The sequence below is a fragment of the Oryza glaberrima genome, chromosome 11 (genome assembly GCF_000147395.1).
Source record: "Oryza glaberrima chromosome 11, OglaRS2, whole genome shotgun sequence".
NCBI classification, from domain to species: domain Eukaryota; kingdom Viridiplantae; phylum Streptophyta; class Magnoliopsida; order Poales; family Poaceae; genus Oryza; species Oryza glaberrima.
The window spans coordinates 7254762-7272888 of NC_068336.1; the positions used below are offsets into that span (position 1 = coordinate 7254762).

At 38.5% G+C, this 18127-nt stretch overlaps 1 protein-coding gene across 1 annotated transcript; it reads right to left on the bottom strand.

Moving 5' to 3' along the window:
• Positions 1 to 14283: 14283 nt before the first annotated feature.
• LOC127753774 (zinc-finger homeodomain protein 4) lies at positions 14284 to 16687 on the bottom strand. Its single transcript, XM_052279198.1, has one exon. The coding sequence runs from the start codon at positions 16257 to 16259 to the stop codon at positions 15039 to 15041; it is 1221 nt and encodes a 406-aa protein (XP_052135158.1). The 5' UTR covers positions 16260 to 16687; the 3' UTR covers positions 14284 to 15038.
• Positions 16688 to 18127: the final 1440 nt, after the last annotated feature.

Here is an 18127-nt window from a genome sequence, read left to right on the forward strand (position 1 = left end):
TCGTATCGATCGTAGTGGACCACGTACTATACGTACATAAGTTGAAAAGGTTTAATTCTCTGAATTTCCATCTCATTCTGGCGCACTCTCTGAATTCTCATTATGTTTTGATCTTCTTCCTTTTGATTTGCTGGTTCTTTATGCCTCAGCTGTTGCTGTGGAACTTCACATGCATTGCATGTTGTACTAGCATGCAAGCATCCTCCATGGATGATGAGCTCCTCAACACAATTGGGAGCAGCTAATTGTGCTAATCAATGAATTGAATCATGTCCTCTCCTGATAAATAGCTATGGGGCCAACTAGGATATGCCTGAATCTTCAGATATTCAGAGTAGTACTACCAAACAACTGGCCCTTGTCCTTGATAAAACATTCATTTCTTTTATTACAAAATATATTAAATAATCTATTATATTTTCTATCATGCTCTCCTACAGGGGGCCATGGTTTGCTGTCTTCTGTCAGGGAAACCATAGGGGTTCAATGTTCATGTCCTGGAAGCAAGAAACAGCCATGGGGATGAGAACAAGGCAAGCCACAAACAACAAGAGACCAGCTTTCTCCTTTGCAAATCCAATTGATGTGGCCAAGAAAAAATAAAGAAATCATCACCTTCCTTTCTGATCCACCTCACAGTCTTTACATACCAGTACAAGCACCACCCTATAGCCTGCCTGACACTAGCTTGTAGTGTGCCAATAGCATAGCCTGCTCATGTGCACATCACAAACCCAAACCTAATAAATCCAAGAGGTGTACCGGTGTATGTACATGTGTACATATCCAGTGGCACTGTGCAGCGCAAAATGCATGCCAGCACAGCACTCACTACTGGATTTTTTTTTTACTATTGGATCCTTATAAAGAACTTATTTTACAAATAGACCTTTCATAAAACTTATAGAAAAATAGACTCATAGCTAATTGTTAACAACTTCAGTGTGGAAGTTGAATGTCTTAGCGCTAATGATCCTAACGCCGAAACTTGGCACGGCGGCACCCATGGCAATGAGGCCAAGCTAGAGGTTGCTGTGCCAAGAGTTTGGCACCAGTTTCTTTTGGCATTGACTCTTCCCCATCTACAAACGCACTTCTCTATCTCATGTCCTAACCTTCAATTCAAATCCTATTGAGCTGGTGTCAAATTTTACAAAACAACATATACTGATTTATTTCTCCCAAATTTACTTTTAATTTTGAAACTCAATATGGGGATAAGGGTACGGCCCCCTCCTTCATTTCCTCCTTTAAATTATTTTGATTTGATATCGGATTTCACGCGAAAATTGACACAACAAGGTAATTTGTTTCATTTCCTCCTTTTCTAAAACTATTTGGATTAAGACGTGATGATGAGCGGGGAAGATCGATGCTAATGATATAGGCATCAACCTTAGCAAGCGTATGGACCCTTAGTGGCTAGGGAAGCGTGTACGTGCTCGGTTCAAAGATCATGTTGATGTTGAGATGTTTAACCTTCGCGCCAAAGACACCAGCACCAAGTTATGAAACCATTTCTGCAAATAAGGTTTTTCAGAGATCTATCTATAGAATAAATATTTGAAAAAGGGTGTAGAGTGTAAAAAATCCAGCACTCACTACACGATGGGATCAGATGAGATGAGCAAAAGATGTACTGTTACTGTAGCAACAAGAAAAGCAGCAAAAGGGCAAGGTCATGCAGCTAGTAGTGTGCTTCTCTCTCTCTCATCATCCCAAAAGGCAGCAAAGCTAGCTAAGCTGTCTGGTTGCACTGACGGATAAGCTTTGCATATGCCTAGCAACCAACAACATCTCTCCTACTACTATGGCTGCATGCTGCTACAGTCCTATGGCCATGGCAGCCTCATCACACACTACTTAACTCTGAAGATTTTTGTCGTGGTTGCTGTCTTTGCTGCCGCGGAGGAAACGTAGTACGCTCTGCTTCACGTGCGCTAGCAGCAGCGTAGTAGTAGCTCCATCTACTGATGACGGTGAATTGGTGAGTGACAGGTCGATCAGCGTGCATCGATCCGATTTGACACCACGCTGCTCGATCTCTGCTAGCTAGCTGCATCTGCTGCTGATGCTGTAGCTGAGACGCATGGATCCGAGCCATGGTTGAATGTTTAGCCTGGGAAAAAAAAATTTTTAGGTGTCACATCGAACGTTTGAACAGATATTAGAAGAGGTTTTTGGACATAAATGAGAAAACTAATTTCATAATTCGCCTGAAAACCGCAAGACGAATCTTTTGAGCCTAATTAATCCGTCATTAGCACGTGTGGGTTACTGTAGCATTTATGACTAATCATAGACTAATTAGACTTAAAAGATTAATCTCGCGATTTCCCTTCTAACTGTGCAATTAGTTTTTGTTTTTATCTATATTTAATACTTTATGAATGTATCCAAACATTCAATGTAATGTTTTTAGAAAAAAAATGTGAACTAAACATGCCCGAAATCGAAGACCACACTACACTACCATGGCGCCATGGGAGAGGTGGATCGAGCTAGCAGCTGAAGCTATGAGTTGTCTCTCTAGCTAGATACAGGGGGTATTTAAATCCAGGGGTATAAAGTTTTGACATGTCACATTGGATATTGTATAGGGTGTCCCATAGGGTGTTCAGGCACTAATAAAAAAACTAATGACAGAATCCATCAATAAATCACGAGATGAATTTATTAAGCCTAATTAATCCGTCATTAGCAAATGTTTACTGCAGTACCACATTGTCAAATCATGTAGCAATTAGGCTTAAAAGATTTATGTCGCAAATTAGTCGCAATCTGTACAATTAGTTATTTTTTAAGCCTATATTTAATACTTTATACAGGTGTTCAAACGTTCGATGTGACATGATGTAAAATTTTACCATCCATTTTGCTCTAGCAGCTACCTCTTGTTCTGCTACCTGGGGCGTCGAGATTGGTTGGCTGGCTGGCTGGCTTTGCAAATAAGTTTGTGCATGCTGCGACATTGATTCTCTTGCAGCGAATTGAATCTGTCTCAGGGTTTCTTCTGTTGCATGTGTGTAGTTGTGGTGGAAGGTGGAGTATGTTATAGCTCCACTGTCTCGAATTAAGGTTGGGATCCAACATGGGGTGGACGCAATTGTACACGCACGATCGATTCTCTCCCTTGATTGAGTTGCGGAAGATCGAACGTTCAGTTATTTTATGTACAGTGGCGGATGTAGGATTTTGAGGAGGAGTAATTACTCAACAAATATAAGTGTGTTGTCCTTTATGTTTGGTGGGATATATAGGATTAGGGGATTTGAGATAGCTAGTTGTCTTCCGGATTAGAAGTGGTGCGAGTAGAAATCTTGAAGATTAGATTTATTGAGAAAAAACATCAATAATTAAGTATTAGGTCTAACTAAGTATATATGTGTAAATATGAGTATTTATAGGAATACCCGAAAATCTCTGCATCCACGGATCCACCACCGTTATATATCTTACGTTGTTTATGGGCTCTGGCTTCTCATCTCACCCCCTCAAGTGCTTAGAGGTTAGAGCACTGCACGTAACTCTATAAGTAGATGAGGAGATAACTACTCCTCTTGTTTCATAACACTTGTCATTCTAGCAAACTTCACAATCATTTTCCGAGGCATCATTAACTTTAATTAACAATTGTGCAAATATGCATAGATGTAATGATGAAAGGTAGACTGGTAGATATGGAAGACATACTATCTCTAAAATTGCTTTGGAATATTAGAATGATAAGAAAAAAAGTTGAATGTTCGAATGACAAGTAACGCGGAACGAAGAGATCAAATATTATGCTTTTGTGACTGGTTTTGAAACAACTGCCAAAGAGAATAGGTACAACTAGGCATCACATCATCTACTTGTTACCTTATCAGCTATGCATTAAAAATATTTTTTTATTTTGATGATTTTTATTATAGTTTATTTTCAGCATCGACTTGTAAACTGTAAATAACAGTACAAGTTTTACCCATAATTTACTTTTGGTTGCTTTGTTTATATTTTTATGCCTTATCAGCTATAGCTCAACATATGAGAGTTTATATGCTGGAGTAAATCACATTTTGACATAGAGTAAAACCTCCTCCCCCTTAAAAAAGATAGTGTTTTTAACTAACTAGAATATGAACAACATTGCAATGTCAACGGCTTGTCATACAAAACCACCTATTAGAATTCTAAATTTGCAATGACAAGGAAATAAACTACAATTAGGCTGCATAATATTAGTAATGCTTACAATTAAATAAAATCATTTTACGAAACAATTAACCTTTATTTCACTCTAACAAAATTTATATACATTCCAAATACTACTTGTGCAACTGAGAGAAAAATCATAATTTCGTAGACCATTTATGAATTTGAAAAAAATGCTGCATTTAGAACAACTCTAAATTTAAGATTGAAAAGTAAACGGTTTGAATTTTTAGTTCAGGCAATGTCATGTTTTAAAATTTTTAGTTTATCTACGAAATCTCATAAAAAATGTTAATGGGGGTGCTTGGTTAATCACTATAAGTTTGAAAAACTACGTACCTGTGTTCGGCAGATAAAGAGTAGAGAAGTCCCTCGTTTTTCGCGCGCATGTTAACCTAATTGTTAAATTGTATGTTTTTTCAAAAAGTTTTTATACGAAAGTTGCCTTAAAAATTATATTAATTCGGTTATAAAGTTTAAAATAATTAATAATTAATTAATTGTACGTTAATGGTTCACCACGTTTTATGTATCTTCTCAATTTTCTCCAATCCTCTCCTCTCAAACACTCAAGGTTATAGCTAGCTTGCCACAAGAATGACAAATAAAACATTGGTCACACTTTGCCACAACTTTGGCAAGCATATTTTGATCAACTTAATCATTTTTTGTTTTATTGCCACATTTTTATCATGTCGCAAATCACAATATGTACGATAAATAGACACAGTTTGCTTCCTAAAGTTTGACTAACATGTGACTAACAATTTATTAGCACAAAACTTGCGGTATATATGGCACGCGTTGGTAAAGTGAAGCATACAACCAAACAACCCTTAGACACGAAAAAAAAATCTTTGGCGCATAGAGTTAGCCATGTGAATGAAAAGTATGGCTAACCATGATTATAACAATCAACTTAAAACATGTATATAAGAACTTGTGCCATACCTAAAATGTGGGGTGGCAACATAAGGCATCAAACCGAACACTTAAAGTGTTGCAAGTACATATTTTTTCCTTGTTTTACTTATATCTAGTACTACTTAGTAGAGAATTGTAAATAGATTAGAAGATATATATAGTTAAGCTAGTACTCTCCAATTCTCCATCTGTTTTTGTTGGCATGCTCTTAAAATTTCAGAATGCAGCAGGTTCCCATCTGCCTGCCACTGGCACAGGCAGGCCGGCTAGCCAGCTGGGTTGATTTGGATTCTTCTTGCATGATGTGTACCACTACTGTTTTACAGCGTGGGGCCTCTTTTTTTTTTTTTTTTTTTTTTGAGGTTGATAGCTATGGCAGCACAGTAGCAGGCCACTGCTTGCAGCTGCAGCTGCATTGCATCTGTAAACTTCTCGTTATAAAATCTTCTTATCATGAATCATGAATTCATGATCTCTCCCTTCTATCTACTCCTCTACCCTTAAATGCTATTCAATGCATCTCTCTGTTTGTACTCCCCTCTCATTTCAAATATGAAGACATTTTAGGGTCTCATCGTTTGCCCCATGGCTTATAAGCCAAAGCTAAAATTTAAATTTTAAAACTTGATTTTGATTTTGAATTTGATTATTTTTCAACATAGTTTTTTTTCAACTTTGGCTTTTCACTCACTAAGAACATATATATAAAAGTTTTACTTACATATTATTTTTTTAATCGCTAATAAGCCGTTATGACTTATAGTAAGACTAGACCAACCGATGGGGACCTTAGATTGTGGACAAGAATTAAATAATTTTGTTGCATTTTAAAAAGGTATTAGAAAATTTACTTATGCGATAAGAGTAGTGTTTGTTTGATAATGGAAAAGAAGAAAACACAAACAAGTTTCTAAAATTTCCAAATATATACATTTATAAGGACATGTTTGTTTTAGATGGTAGATGATGGAAGATAGATTATTCTAACTCTATGACAAATCTTTAACGCTATGAATGAATAATTTAAATATTAAAAAGTTGAAATCGATTTAAAAGTATTCAAAAAATTTAAATATTTTTTTATAATTTAGTATATCTAGGAGCTGAAAAGAACGGGGCTTAGATTGAAAAGAAGCTCCCTCTGTTTTAAATTACTTATTATTTTAGCTTTATCGTAAGTCAAATATTTTAAATTTGATTATTAATTTCTAAAAAAATGTATAATTTCAAATAATAAGATTTATGCTATTAGATCCATCATTAGAAACACTTTGTTGTTAAATCATATGAAATTCTAGAAATTAATGATTAAAGCTAGGAATGTTTAAAATGACAAACAATTTAAAACCGAAGGAGTGGTTTTTTCCTTTTTCATTTCATGCTATGTCTGAAACTCTTCTCAAGGGCACTGAGGCTGAGGTCCACATTGTTTTCATGAGTGGCCCTGAAAAAAATGTTTAACACACTGGCTGCAAGGGCTACTGGTCATGTACAGATATCCTAGGGTGTTTTCTGAAAAACAAAGTTACGACTTTGAGTACAACATACGCATATTCTCTACCTTTCAATGAGAGATTCAAGGATTGAGTGGTACAAGCACCGGTCATTCTTCGTCTTTACTGTTGTTCGATACATGTACTCTAAGATCTATTAGTGATCTTCCATATAGGCCCTAGGAAGATGTTAAAATTATTGTGCACTGTTTCCTTCATTGTCTGTTGTTTTCAGTCATACTCCCTCTGTCAAAAAAAAAAAAATCTAACCTCGTAATAGGATGGGACACATCGTAGTACAACGAATCTGGACATACGCTATGTCCAGATTTGTTGTATTAGGATGTATCCCATTCTAGTATGAGATTGGGTTTTTTTTGGACGGAGGGAGTAGGTGCTAAGAATGCTTCTGATAGCCGTACCTTTTATTAGAATCTCTGTCCATCAGAAGTTTCCCAAATAATCTAAACTGTCATCTAAATTATGAGAACATATAATAATAATATTCTGAAAATGAAGTAAAAACCAGAAACTAGAAAACCAACCTTTTTAAAATTTCAGAAGCTAGCTTCTCACCAACTGTTCCTATAATCTTAAGCTCTCAAAATAGAGCCTTTTGGTCTCTTCGAACAGAATTTGAAGCGATATCTTATTAGTACACTTTATATTTGCAATGTGTCGCTGCTGCTAAGTTAATGATTCAAGCATGCATAACCTGGATGAGCAAAATTCAAGGGCAGAAATTTTGATCACTTCTAGACTTTCTGACTCTTTTGGTCTGTTTGAACAGAACTATAAGTGATATCTTATTGGCATCCTTTAAATTTAGGATGAGCAAAATCTAGATTGATTTGGAAGGACAGAATTTTGATTTTAATCCTTTTTAAAAAAAGGGAGAAGGGGTTGGTTGTTGTTGCAGCAACACACTTTGCTCATTTACTGCCTTGCTTCCATGGAGTTACCGCTATGGCCTTGTTTTAGATAAAAAAATTTAGCCAAAAACGTTCCATCAAAATATTTAGACACATGTATCGGGCATTAAATGCGAGGAAAAAAACTAATTGCACAGTTTGCATGTAAATTGCGAGACGAATCTTTTGAGCCTAATTACACCATGATTTGACAATGTGATGCTACATTAAACATTTACTAATGACAGATTAATTAGGCTTAATAAATTCGTCTAGCAGTTTACATGCGGAATCTGTAATTTGTTTTATTATTAGTCTACGTTTAATATTTTAAATGTGGGTCCGTATACTTAAAAACTTTACATCTAATGAACTAAACACACCCTAGGTAACAATCTTACTGCCAAATTGTCACTGTCCAACATGAATGCACACCTGATCAGGGCAATTATTTTTCTGCTCTCTGCTTACTGCATCCACACTGTAATTAATATGACTACCACTTAAAAGCGGTTTTTAAGACCCCTTCTCATTGGAGGTTGCGACCTTCAGCAGGACACATGCTCTCTGGAGTCTGGAGTAACAGTTTAGTACAGAGGAACATATGGGAGTATGTATTTCTTTTCTCAAAAGAAATAGATTGGATGTGTAAAATTCTTGTGTGCAGATAACCGAAAGGAATAGATTGTTATACGTATGAAAATCATGTCTGTAGATTTTATCTTGGATTGTGCTAGCAAATTAGTCCATTCGGTAATAATTAAATATTTGATGATTAGGGATAATATTTGATCAAACTTTTTAAAAATTTTATCATTAATTTTATATTAGAATATTTTTTTTGAAAATAACAGTTTTATGGTATTACGACCAAACATTTCAAGATAACTAGAAAAAATATCCGTGCGTTGCAATAGGCGAAGGCTATTTTAATTTTATTATTATTATTATTATTATTATACGGTTTAGTTAAGGTGAAAGTGAAATTTACTGTGAGAATTCGCTTGGATATATATTTATTCTAGAAAATTATGAGCTGCAATTAGAAGTTCGATCATCTCAAGTAAGGTTTTATAAAGAGATTTCTTATATGACTGCTCATGTATTTCCACAAGCAAACAAACTAAAAAACCGACTCAAATACATATATGTATTTCTAAAAGCGAACGAACTTAAAAACTTACTCATACACGGATGACGTACCAAAGTACTAGCAAAAAACATCTTCAATTTTTATAATAGTTTCATTGTGAGAATTTGTTTGGATATATATTTTCTAGAAAATCATGCAATCAAGAGTCTGATCATCTTAAGTTAGCATGCAAGTTTTTTTAAAGAGATTTCTTATATGACTCCTCCTCTATTTCCAAAAGAGAACGAATTTAAAACCCATCTCAAAAACAGATTCGTATTTTCAAAAGCGAACAAACTTAACAACCAACTCATACACGGATGGCATACCAAATCATACATTCATAGTTGAAGTTTTAAAAGTTTTATTAAATGTTCTGTAGACGTCAAATATTTATGACTAGAAGGTGTCTTATGATACCATTCGATTTTACAAGTGTATTGCAATAAGTGGTCCAAGTTACATTTTAGAGACTTTTTTGAAGGAAGTTTTAGAGACTAACTGTTGATGTCCAAAACTAAATGTTTTTATTAATCATAAAATATAGCTTGGATACGGCATAGAGAAGAAGATATATTCCCCGTTCGTTTCCACTACAAAACCGGATGTTTGGATTTTCGTGGTACGCTTTTCAAACTGCTAAACGGTGCATTTTATGTGAAAACTTTCTATATGAAAGTTGTTCTAAAATATGAGATTAATCCATTTTTTAAGTTTGTAATAATTAAAACTCAATTAAGCACACGTTATTAGCATCTCGTTTTGCGTGAAACACTTAATCTTTATCTTCATCTTCATCCTCAGGATCTTCATCTTCATCCTCAGGAGATTCAAACACCACCTATAACTTGCATATGTATCACCATGTGAAAAAAACATCATGCAAGTGATTTTCTTTTACCTTAGATGATTTCTCGAAACTACTCCCTCCGTTTTATATTATAAATTGTTTTGACTTTTTTCCATAGACAAACTTCTTTAAGTTTGACCAAGTTTATGGGAAAATTTGGCAATATTTTTAACACAAAACAAACATATATTAAATGTTAGTTTTGATGGAACTAATTTTGTGTTGTAGATTTTATTAAATTTTTCTTTAAACTTGGTCAAACTTAGGCCCTGTTTTGTTTCCACGCAAAAACTTTTCACCCTGTCACATCAAATGTAGGAAAAAAAAAGTTAAAACGACTTACAGTATGAAAACAGAGGGAGCAATAGCTAGTAGTACGCTCCTACCTTCCTGTCATCTTGATTTTGGCCCTGTTTAGATTCTAACTTTTTTCTTCAAACTTCTAACTTTTTCGTCACATCAAACTTTCCTACACATACAAACTTCCAACTTTTCTGTTACATCTTTCCAATTTCCCTTTCATCATCCATCCCAAAAGTAAAACACACACACTGAAAAATGCTACTAGTACTACTAGTATACATGTGGCAGAATTTAGTTACCTTCAAACTTCCAAAAATTCCATCACATCAAATGTTTAGACACATGTATGGAGCATTAAATGTGGACGAAAAAAATCAATTACACAGTTTGCATATAAATTGCGAGACGAATCTTTTGAGCCTAATTACGCCATGATTTGATAATGTTATGATACAGTAAACATTTGCTAATAACGGATTAATTAGGCTTAAAAATTCATCTCGCAGTTTACAGGCGGAATCTGTAATTTGTTTTGTTATTAGTCTACATTTAATACTTCAAATGTGTGTCGGTATACTTAAAAAAATTTTGGCACACAAACTGGACAATGAAATTACAGAGAGCAGCTGATGGTGTTATGATGCCAAGAACATGGGACTCCTGATGATCTGATATTCTGATGGCTTGCCTTGCCAGCAACCACTAAATTTTTTTTCTTTCTAACAGCAGCACTGACACACATGCATGCGCTGGAACTGCAGCAAGTCATGGAGCTACCCTTCTGAAAACCATGATATGGAATGGAATGGAAGAAGGCAAGTGTTTTCTTTGCAATGCTCGCAAAGAAAGACAGACATTCATCAGACCAAGGGCGCCAGCCATAATGGTTATTTGGCCCTGCTGCCTGACCAAGCTCTCTTTGGTGATCATTCCATCTCGTCTCATATTCTTCAGCTGCATGCATGCCCCTTCTTTTTCATCCTGCAGTGCTACAGCTGTTTTGTTCTACCTTTTGCTTTGTTTGGTTTCAATTGCAGATTTTGCAGGGAGGAAGGGAACAGTTGGATTTGTTTTGGTTATGTCTGTTTGATTAGTAAGTGTATTAGTGATTAATGTGTGTTTTTAACTGAATTTTACTGATGGATATGATCTCTAGAAGTAAAAAGTTGTGCTACTGATCCTACTTTGGTTCAATCCTAACTGGACTAGGGTTTCTCAAGTATGCAGTGGAATCTTGGCTGTACTGCACTATTGGCACTGTTCCATAAATTTTAATTCAAAGAACGCAACACAAAATGCTCCTTGGAAGGCATTTTTTATTTTTGGCTGTTGTGTTATAAATCAACATGTGATAGAAGTAACAGAAAATAATTAAGAAAATTTCATAAACTACAGATATTCCAACCAAACTATAGTGAAACTATAGTTGAAGGCAATATGTAACATATAGCAGTAAATTTATTACAAAACTATATAGATTTAAGACAGAGTATCGCAAAAACTACAAATTTAATAATAAAATCATCATAAAACTATAGATTTTAAATCCCTAACACTGATCTTTTCAAATTATATTTAGTTTTGTCAAACCCACTACTCAAAGTAATTTTAATGTAAAAACTAGTATTATACATCTATTATTGGCGGTCCAAAATCTAATAAAGGATGAGCCGCAAAAGTGACGAAAAACCCCAAATTAATTCTAAACGCAAAGCTCTAAAATTGAAAATAAGTTGAGCTTACCACCAAGGCTAAAATAAGTGGAAAATATATAGCGCAAACCAAATATGAAGTGGAAACTTATAAATTACCGTTGGATCGAAAAATAGACGTTCCAGATTCGTCCACGAGTAAATCTGCGAGTTGAATTTTTACTCGTGATGATGTGGACGAATCACAGGCGCCTATTTTTCGATTCAACGATAGTTTTCTAGTTTCCACTATATATATATATACACACACACACACACGTTGTTTTCACAGTATATTTTCCCGAAATAAGCAGGTCCAGCATTCTACTCCCATTGGAGCACTATAAATCCCATTTTGCAGATTAAACAGGGGAGCTAAAAAGGCTGCTGAGCCCATCCCATATGTGTCTGAAATCTCTGACGATGCATCGGATGGGAGCACATCGGCAGCAACAACACGGAGCTACAGCCTACCACTACAGCACCCAAGCCAAGAAGCTGCCAGCATGGCAGCATTTGCTGGACGATATTCAGATGACATGTCTGCATGCATGGCACACAACAACACAACACAGGAGGCATAGGCATGGCTGCTGCCGTTTGCAGATCCCTGCTTCGAGCAATCACCTTGCGCCGTGTTTAGTTTCAAAGTTTTTTTTTTCAAACTTCCAATTTTTCCATCGCATCAAAACTTTCCTACACACAAACTTCTAACTTTTCCGTTACATCGTTCCAATTTCAACCAAACTTCTAATTTTGGTGTGAACTAAACACAGCCTTGCTTACTATAGTTGCTTGCTCCCTCTCGCTGTGTCATTATTGTGGAAGCAAGGATTCTAATTCGATAGCTATTGTAGCATAAAAGAATATATGGAATCTCTTAAATGACCAAAATGTTTTTTTTTCTAAATAGTTACTACCCCAGTTGTAAATTGTATTGGCCATATCTAGATATGCACTTAGACATTCTGGGACGGAGGTAGTATCCAACAAAGATGGGTTCTTCTTTTTTTCGGTGTTTGTTGCAAATTAAAGAAATTCCAAATCATATTTCCATACGCGATTATCAATTGTATATATGTTCTTCTATGGACCTCACGAAATATATGTTCTTCTATGGACCTCATGGGATATTGATTCTTTTGGATATGTAATGGTGGATGCAAATTACTTACCCCTTGAAGTGCCTTTGGATCCGTTGAACTCTAGTTGAAGGATGTGAGCATACAAGCCGTCTTAATTCAGCGGTTGTAGAACATGAGAAGAATTTCTGAAATTGACAGATCAGAGTTCAGTTAGTTGATCAGAAAACAGGAATGTCAAAATCTAGCTCTTGTTATAAAAGAAGTGAAGAAATTTCACAGGAATTTTGCGAATAACCATTGCGGTTTATCTGGAATTTTCATAAACACCCCTCTTTATCGGCAAAACCGTAAAAACCCCATTTTCAAAGGCTGCAACCTGGAAAATTCTAAAGCATCAAATTTGGGCTCACATATTCTCAATTGGACCACATATATCATGTTTGAAAATCAAAATCAAAATTTTCCCCAGTACTCCTTACAGACAGCACAGCGATTTCTCGATTAATTCAACGGATCAGAGGACCACTCACCAGAAACTGCCGCGGAATTAGATCTCTGCATATTCTCACCGCTAAAAATCACCGAATAATCTGTACAATCCACGATAAATGCTGGGAACAATTTGCAGGCAGGGTTAGCGAAATAAATCACGCCTGACATTATATTTTGCATGGCAGGAGGCAAAACAAAGTACGGACCTAATCACAAGTACTGTGAGTGTACATTGGCACCAATTAAACATATTGAGAGCAGGAGACGCATGCATGCTATGCTACACCCTGTTGCTGCTAAAACCCAAGCACACATCATTTGACATGGTACTCACTGTCCCAAAACCTGCAGTTATATATCACGTTGTGAAATTTACGCCGTGTTTAGTTGTAAAATTTTTCTTCAAACTTCAAACCTTTTTATCACATCAAAACTTTTTTACACACAAACTTTCAACTTTCCATCACATCGTTTCAATTTCAAACAAACTTTCAATTTTGGTGTGAACTAAACACACCCTTATACTACTCCCTTCGGTAATTAATTTATATAATATGTCCCTAAATAGAAGCAAAGGTGTGGTATTGTCTTCTTGCTGGCTTATCGGCTATAGCTAAAATTTGAATTTTAAGATTTAATTTTATAGTTCATTTTCATGGTAGTTCATTTTTCTAGCATTGACTTTTAACTTAAGGACACGAATATAAAAGTTTTATTCATAAAATATTTTTGATGCTTTGTTTTTTTCGGGTGAAACTGAGTATCTAGTGCCCTGATGCTTCAAAAGTTGTCAGGTTTAGTTGTTTCACAATATTCGAACCAAAATGGTTGCAAAATTCAAACCGCGACTATGTGATACGTACGACATGGGAAAAAATGGGTTACTTTTCTAAGAAATCTCTAGATGAAACCTCATGTTGTTGAATTTTGAAGGCGCATTCGCGGATGTGTGCATGAGCCTGATTCTACATATATATAACCTGGTGCCGTTTTGGCTTTCTATAAAAGCCGGGCCGTTGGCCTTTGATCTAAAACATATATAATTGGATAAAAAAATGGCAATGCGATGGATGATCCATCCATCCAAATGTTAACTAAATTTATTTGATTTCTTTCCCCCTAAGAGCCAGCCACAACAACCCAAACTTATTTTTGATTCGTTTGCCACATGCTCCCCTGCCCCCCTGCACTCCTACAAGGCCCCCCCAAAGAATGATTGATTGGTTTGGGCCAATCCAAACCAAAGCCAAATTCCCATATAGGAGTGTGTGTTTGTGTGTATTTACAAAAATTGCTCCAAGAAATGGGGGGCAATTTTCTCTCTGAATCATGTATCACTGTCATCACACTCCCTTCTTAATTTCTTCAGTCTTGACTCCTTTAATTTTGCTGGTGAGATGATCAGACATGAAGGCCACAGTAACATCACCGACAGCATGCTGCAGATTAAGCATGGATGGATGCATCCAAAATCATGTCATGAACAGTGAGCCTGAAAGATACAACTCCATGAGAAGAAGCTTGGGATTTGTATATTTTGCATCATCATCATCTCTGTCATCTCAACATGCACATTAGTCCAAGGGCACAGGCATTTTCAGAAATGATAGAAGAGGAATTAAACAAAAGAGTCAGATAAAATTAATTCTTTAATACACCCTCTGATCCATAACAACTCAATGCTCAGATCATCAAGCATGCACTTGCTAGACTTTAAGTCAGAGACACCAACCAAGAAAATTAACAAGAAAAAAAAATCAAGCTCAGGAAATTCAGAGAGAAAAAAAAATTCGAAAATTCAGTTCACCTATGATGCATGTTCTCCCCTCATCTCATGCTTGCTCCCCTACATTATGACAAAAGGAAAAAAAAATTCCAAGAAAAAAAAAGATGATAAATAACTTAAGTTTTTTTTTCCTCTTTTCTCTCTTCTTCGATGGAACAGTGAAATGGCAATGCTAGGTCACTCCAGCTTGAGCTGCGGCGGCGACGGCGGCATCGGCATCGGCATTGGCGGCGGCGAGGGCGGCATGGACATGGGAGGAATCTGCGGCGGCGGCGGCGGCGAGGAGGGTAGCGGCTTCTTGGCGAGGTTGTGCTTGTTGTTGTGCATCCAGACCTTGAGGACGCGGCGCTTGACGCCGATCTCCTGGCAGAAGTGGTGCACCATGGCGTCGTCGAGCTTCTGGAGGCGCCACCCCACGCGCTCCGCGAACTCCAGCATCCGCGCCTTCTGCTCCGCCGTGAACTTGGTGCGGAACCGCTTCTTCGACGACGACGACGACCCGCCGCCGCGTCCCCCGCCGCCGCCGCCGCCGCTGACGTCCATCTCGTCGGACTCCGACGTGTGGATCATGTTGAGCGGCATGATGATCTGGTGGTGGTGGTGGTGGCCGTGCGGCGGCGGCGGCGGCGGCGGCGGCGGCGGTGGCGGGAGCGCGCGCGCCGCGGCGTAGGCGGCGCCGTAGGGGTCGCCGCCGGCGACGAGGAGGCCGCCGCCGTTCTTGTGGTGGTGGTGCGGCAGGGCGGGGCCGAGGAGGTGGTGGTGGCGGCCGGCGGCGGCGCGGAGGGCGGCGGCGCAGCTGTCGGCGTCGAGGTCGTCGGCCTCCTTGCGGTGGAAGTTGCGGTGGCAGCCGCAGGCCGAGCACTTGAGCGCCTCCAGCGAGCCCTCCTCGCCGCTGGGCATGAACTCGCCGCACCCGTCGGTGGCGTTGCCGCCGATGGCCGCCGCGTGGTTCTTCAAGCACTCCCTGTACTTCACCGCCACCCCACCACCACCACCCACCACCGCCATGCCGCCCCGCTTCTTCCCCGCCACCGGCGAGCCCTCCTGCTCCGCCGCCACCGCAACATTCGTCGGCGGCGGTGACGCCATCGCCATCGCCTGCCCATTGTTACCCACATGCTCATGGCGGTGAAGCTCCACGACATGTCCACCGCCTGCGCCGCCGTGCGCGCCCATGCCGGCGAATGGCGACGCGGCGGCGGAGGCGTGCATTGGGATCGGGAGCTCGCCTTGCGCCCCGGAGAGATCCATCCGTTCTTGAAACTCAAACTCCTCTTCCTCTTCTCCTTCTTGTTCTTGTTGCTGCCTCCTCACTGCAAAGATCCTTGTTGCTGCTGCTGATGCTGATGATGCTGGTGATGCTTCTGTTCTTGTCTGCAGCTGCAGAATGGAAACCATGAGAGATCAAAGGGGGGAAAAGGCCAATGGTCACCTAAAACCCACAAGGATGCAACAAAATTCAGTGTTTCTTGGGACTCTCAACACAAGCCACTAAACAAAGAGAGGAGAGAGAGAGAGGAAGTGGAGAACAAAAAGGGGAGCTAAGCTAAATAAGCTGAGAGAGGTGCATGGTGTGGTGTTGTGGGAGGGATCTTGGGGACCTTATCAACAAGATACTACTACTACTACTACTTGCAAACCCCAAGATGGAGATGTAATTAAATTACACTACCAAATAAAGTACTACTTTATATATAAACATGTATGTAAATATAAAATAGATAGAAGCTTATTGTTTCTTCTAGGCTCTCTCCTTCCTTTCTTGGGCTCTTCCCCATGCAAAACAAGATCAGAAGAAGAAGGAAGGAAGGAAGGAGAAGCTTAACCTAACCTAGCAGCTAATCACTAGTACCTGGTGGATGGAAGGATGAAATGAACAGTGAGCTTGTGTTTTTTCTTTTTTTGCCTTGTGGTGAATAAATGCAAGTTTTTACAACTTTACCACACACCAACAATACCACCACCACTTGTGAGTGCTAGCCTTTTTTTCCTCTGTGGACTAAATGTATCTATCTACTACCTTGTATGTATACTGTATGGACCAGCCCACAAAACACACAACACTACATTATATTCAGAGTTTCAGACAACACAAAGACACACACACACATCCATACCTCTTCTCCTCCCCTTGACAGACACAGCAACAATGGCTACTACTATAAGCTAAGGAAGGAGGAAGAGGAGATCAGGCTCAGCTCCCATGCATGCACAGATGTTTCTGTGTTTTTTTCTTTTGTGTGTGAGACCACATACAGCTAGTAGCTACAGCTATGTTTTTTCTTCACTTCCCTGAACTTGTTTGAGCATGAGAGACAGACAGGAGAGAGAGAGAGAGAGAGAGAGAGAGAAGGGAAGAGACCAAAAGCAAAAGCTAGCAAGGGGCAAGCTTGTTGTTGTGGTGTGGTGTCAAGGGGGGTAATCAGGGAGAGAGGACAAAGAAAGGGGCAAGGGGTTCAGTGTTTTGCAGCTTCCACCACCATTGCAGTGAGTGAATGAAGTGACCAGGGTGCTATAGGGTGCTATTGCTAGGGCACTCTACTACTACCTCCACCAACAACAACCCAAGTGGAGGACATAAAAAAATTATTAACAAGAGAAAAGAAACTTGGAGCTCACATGTACTTATGGTTATGGAGGAGCTTATTAGCTAGACATAGATCTAGAGAGAGAGAGAGAGAGTAAACTTAGAGAGAGAGAGACAGGATGAAGAAGAAAGCAAGCTAGGTAGGGGAAACTGAAAGTCTGAAGCTCAGCAAAGGCTAGAGCAAGAAGGATGAGAGATGAGATGAGATGATGTTCTGAGCTTATATTTTTCAGTGCTTGCATCTTGCATGTGGTGTAGAAGTAGTACTTGTTGTAATCAAGAGAAAAGAGATGAAGAGATGGAAGAAGAGACACTGATGAGTGAGAATGTGAAATGAAAAAAAAAAGAAGAGAGAAATTAGGCAATATGTCTGGTGCTTTGCTTTGCTTGCACTATCAGGAATCCAAGCTTACTTCATTCAGAGGGAGAGAGAAATGAGAGAGAGAGAGAGAGACTGTGGTGTGTCAGGGAGCAGCACGAGCATGCCTCCACTGTGATTTTCTTTTGTTTTAAACTGCAAAAAAATGATAGTCTTTTCTCTTCTCTCTCATTTCTTTTGTCAGGATGGACAGAGAGCCATACAGGTATAGAGAGAGAAAGAGATAAGCAAATTACTAAAATAATAACAAAGAAAAATGGAGTTTGACACTTAACTTAATGCACTCATGGGCTGTATATA

Coding starts and splice junctions, on each gene's coding strand:
- LOC127753774 (XM_052279198.1), bottom strand. CDS start 16,259: ATGGTTTCCATTCTGCAGCTGCAGACAAGAACAGAAGCATCACCAGCA.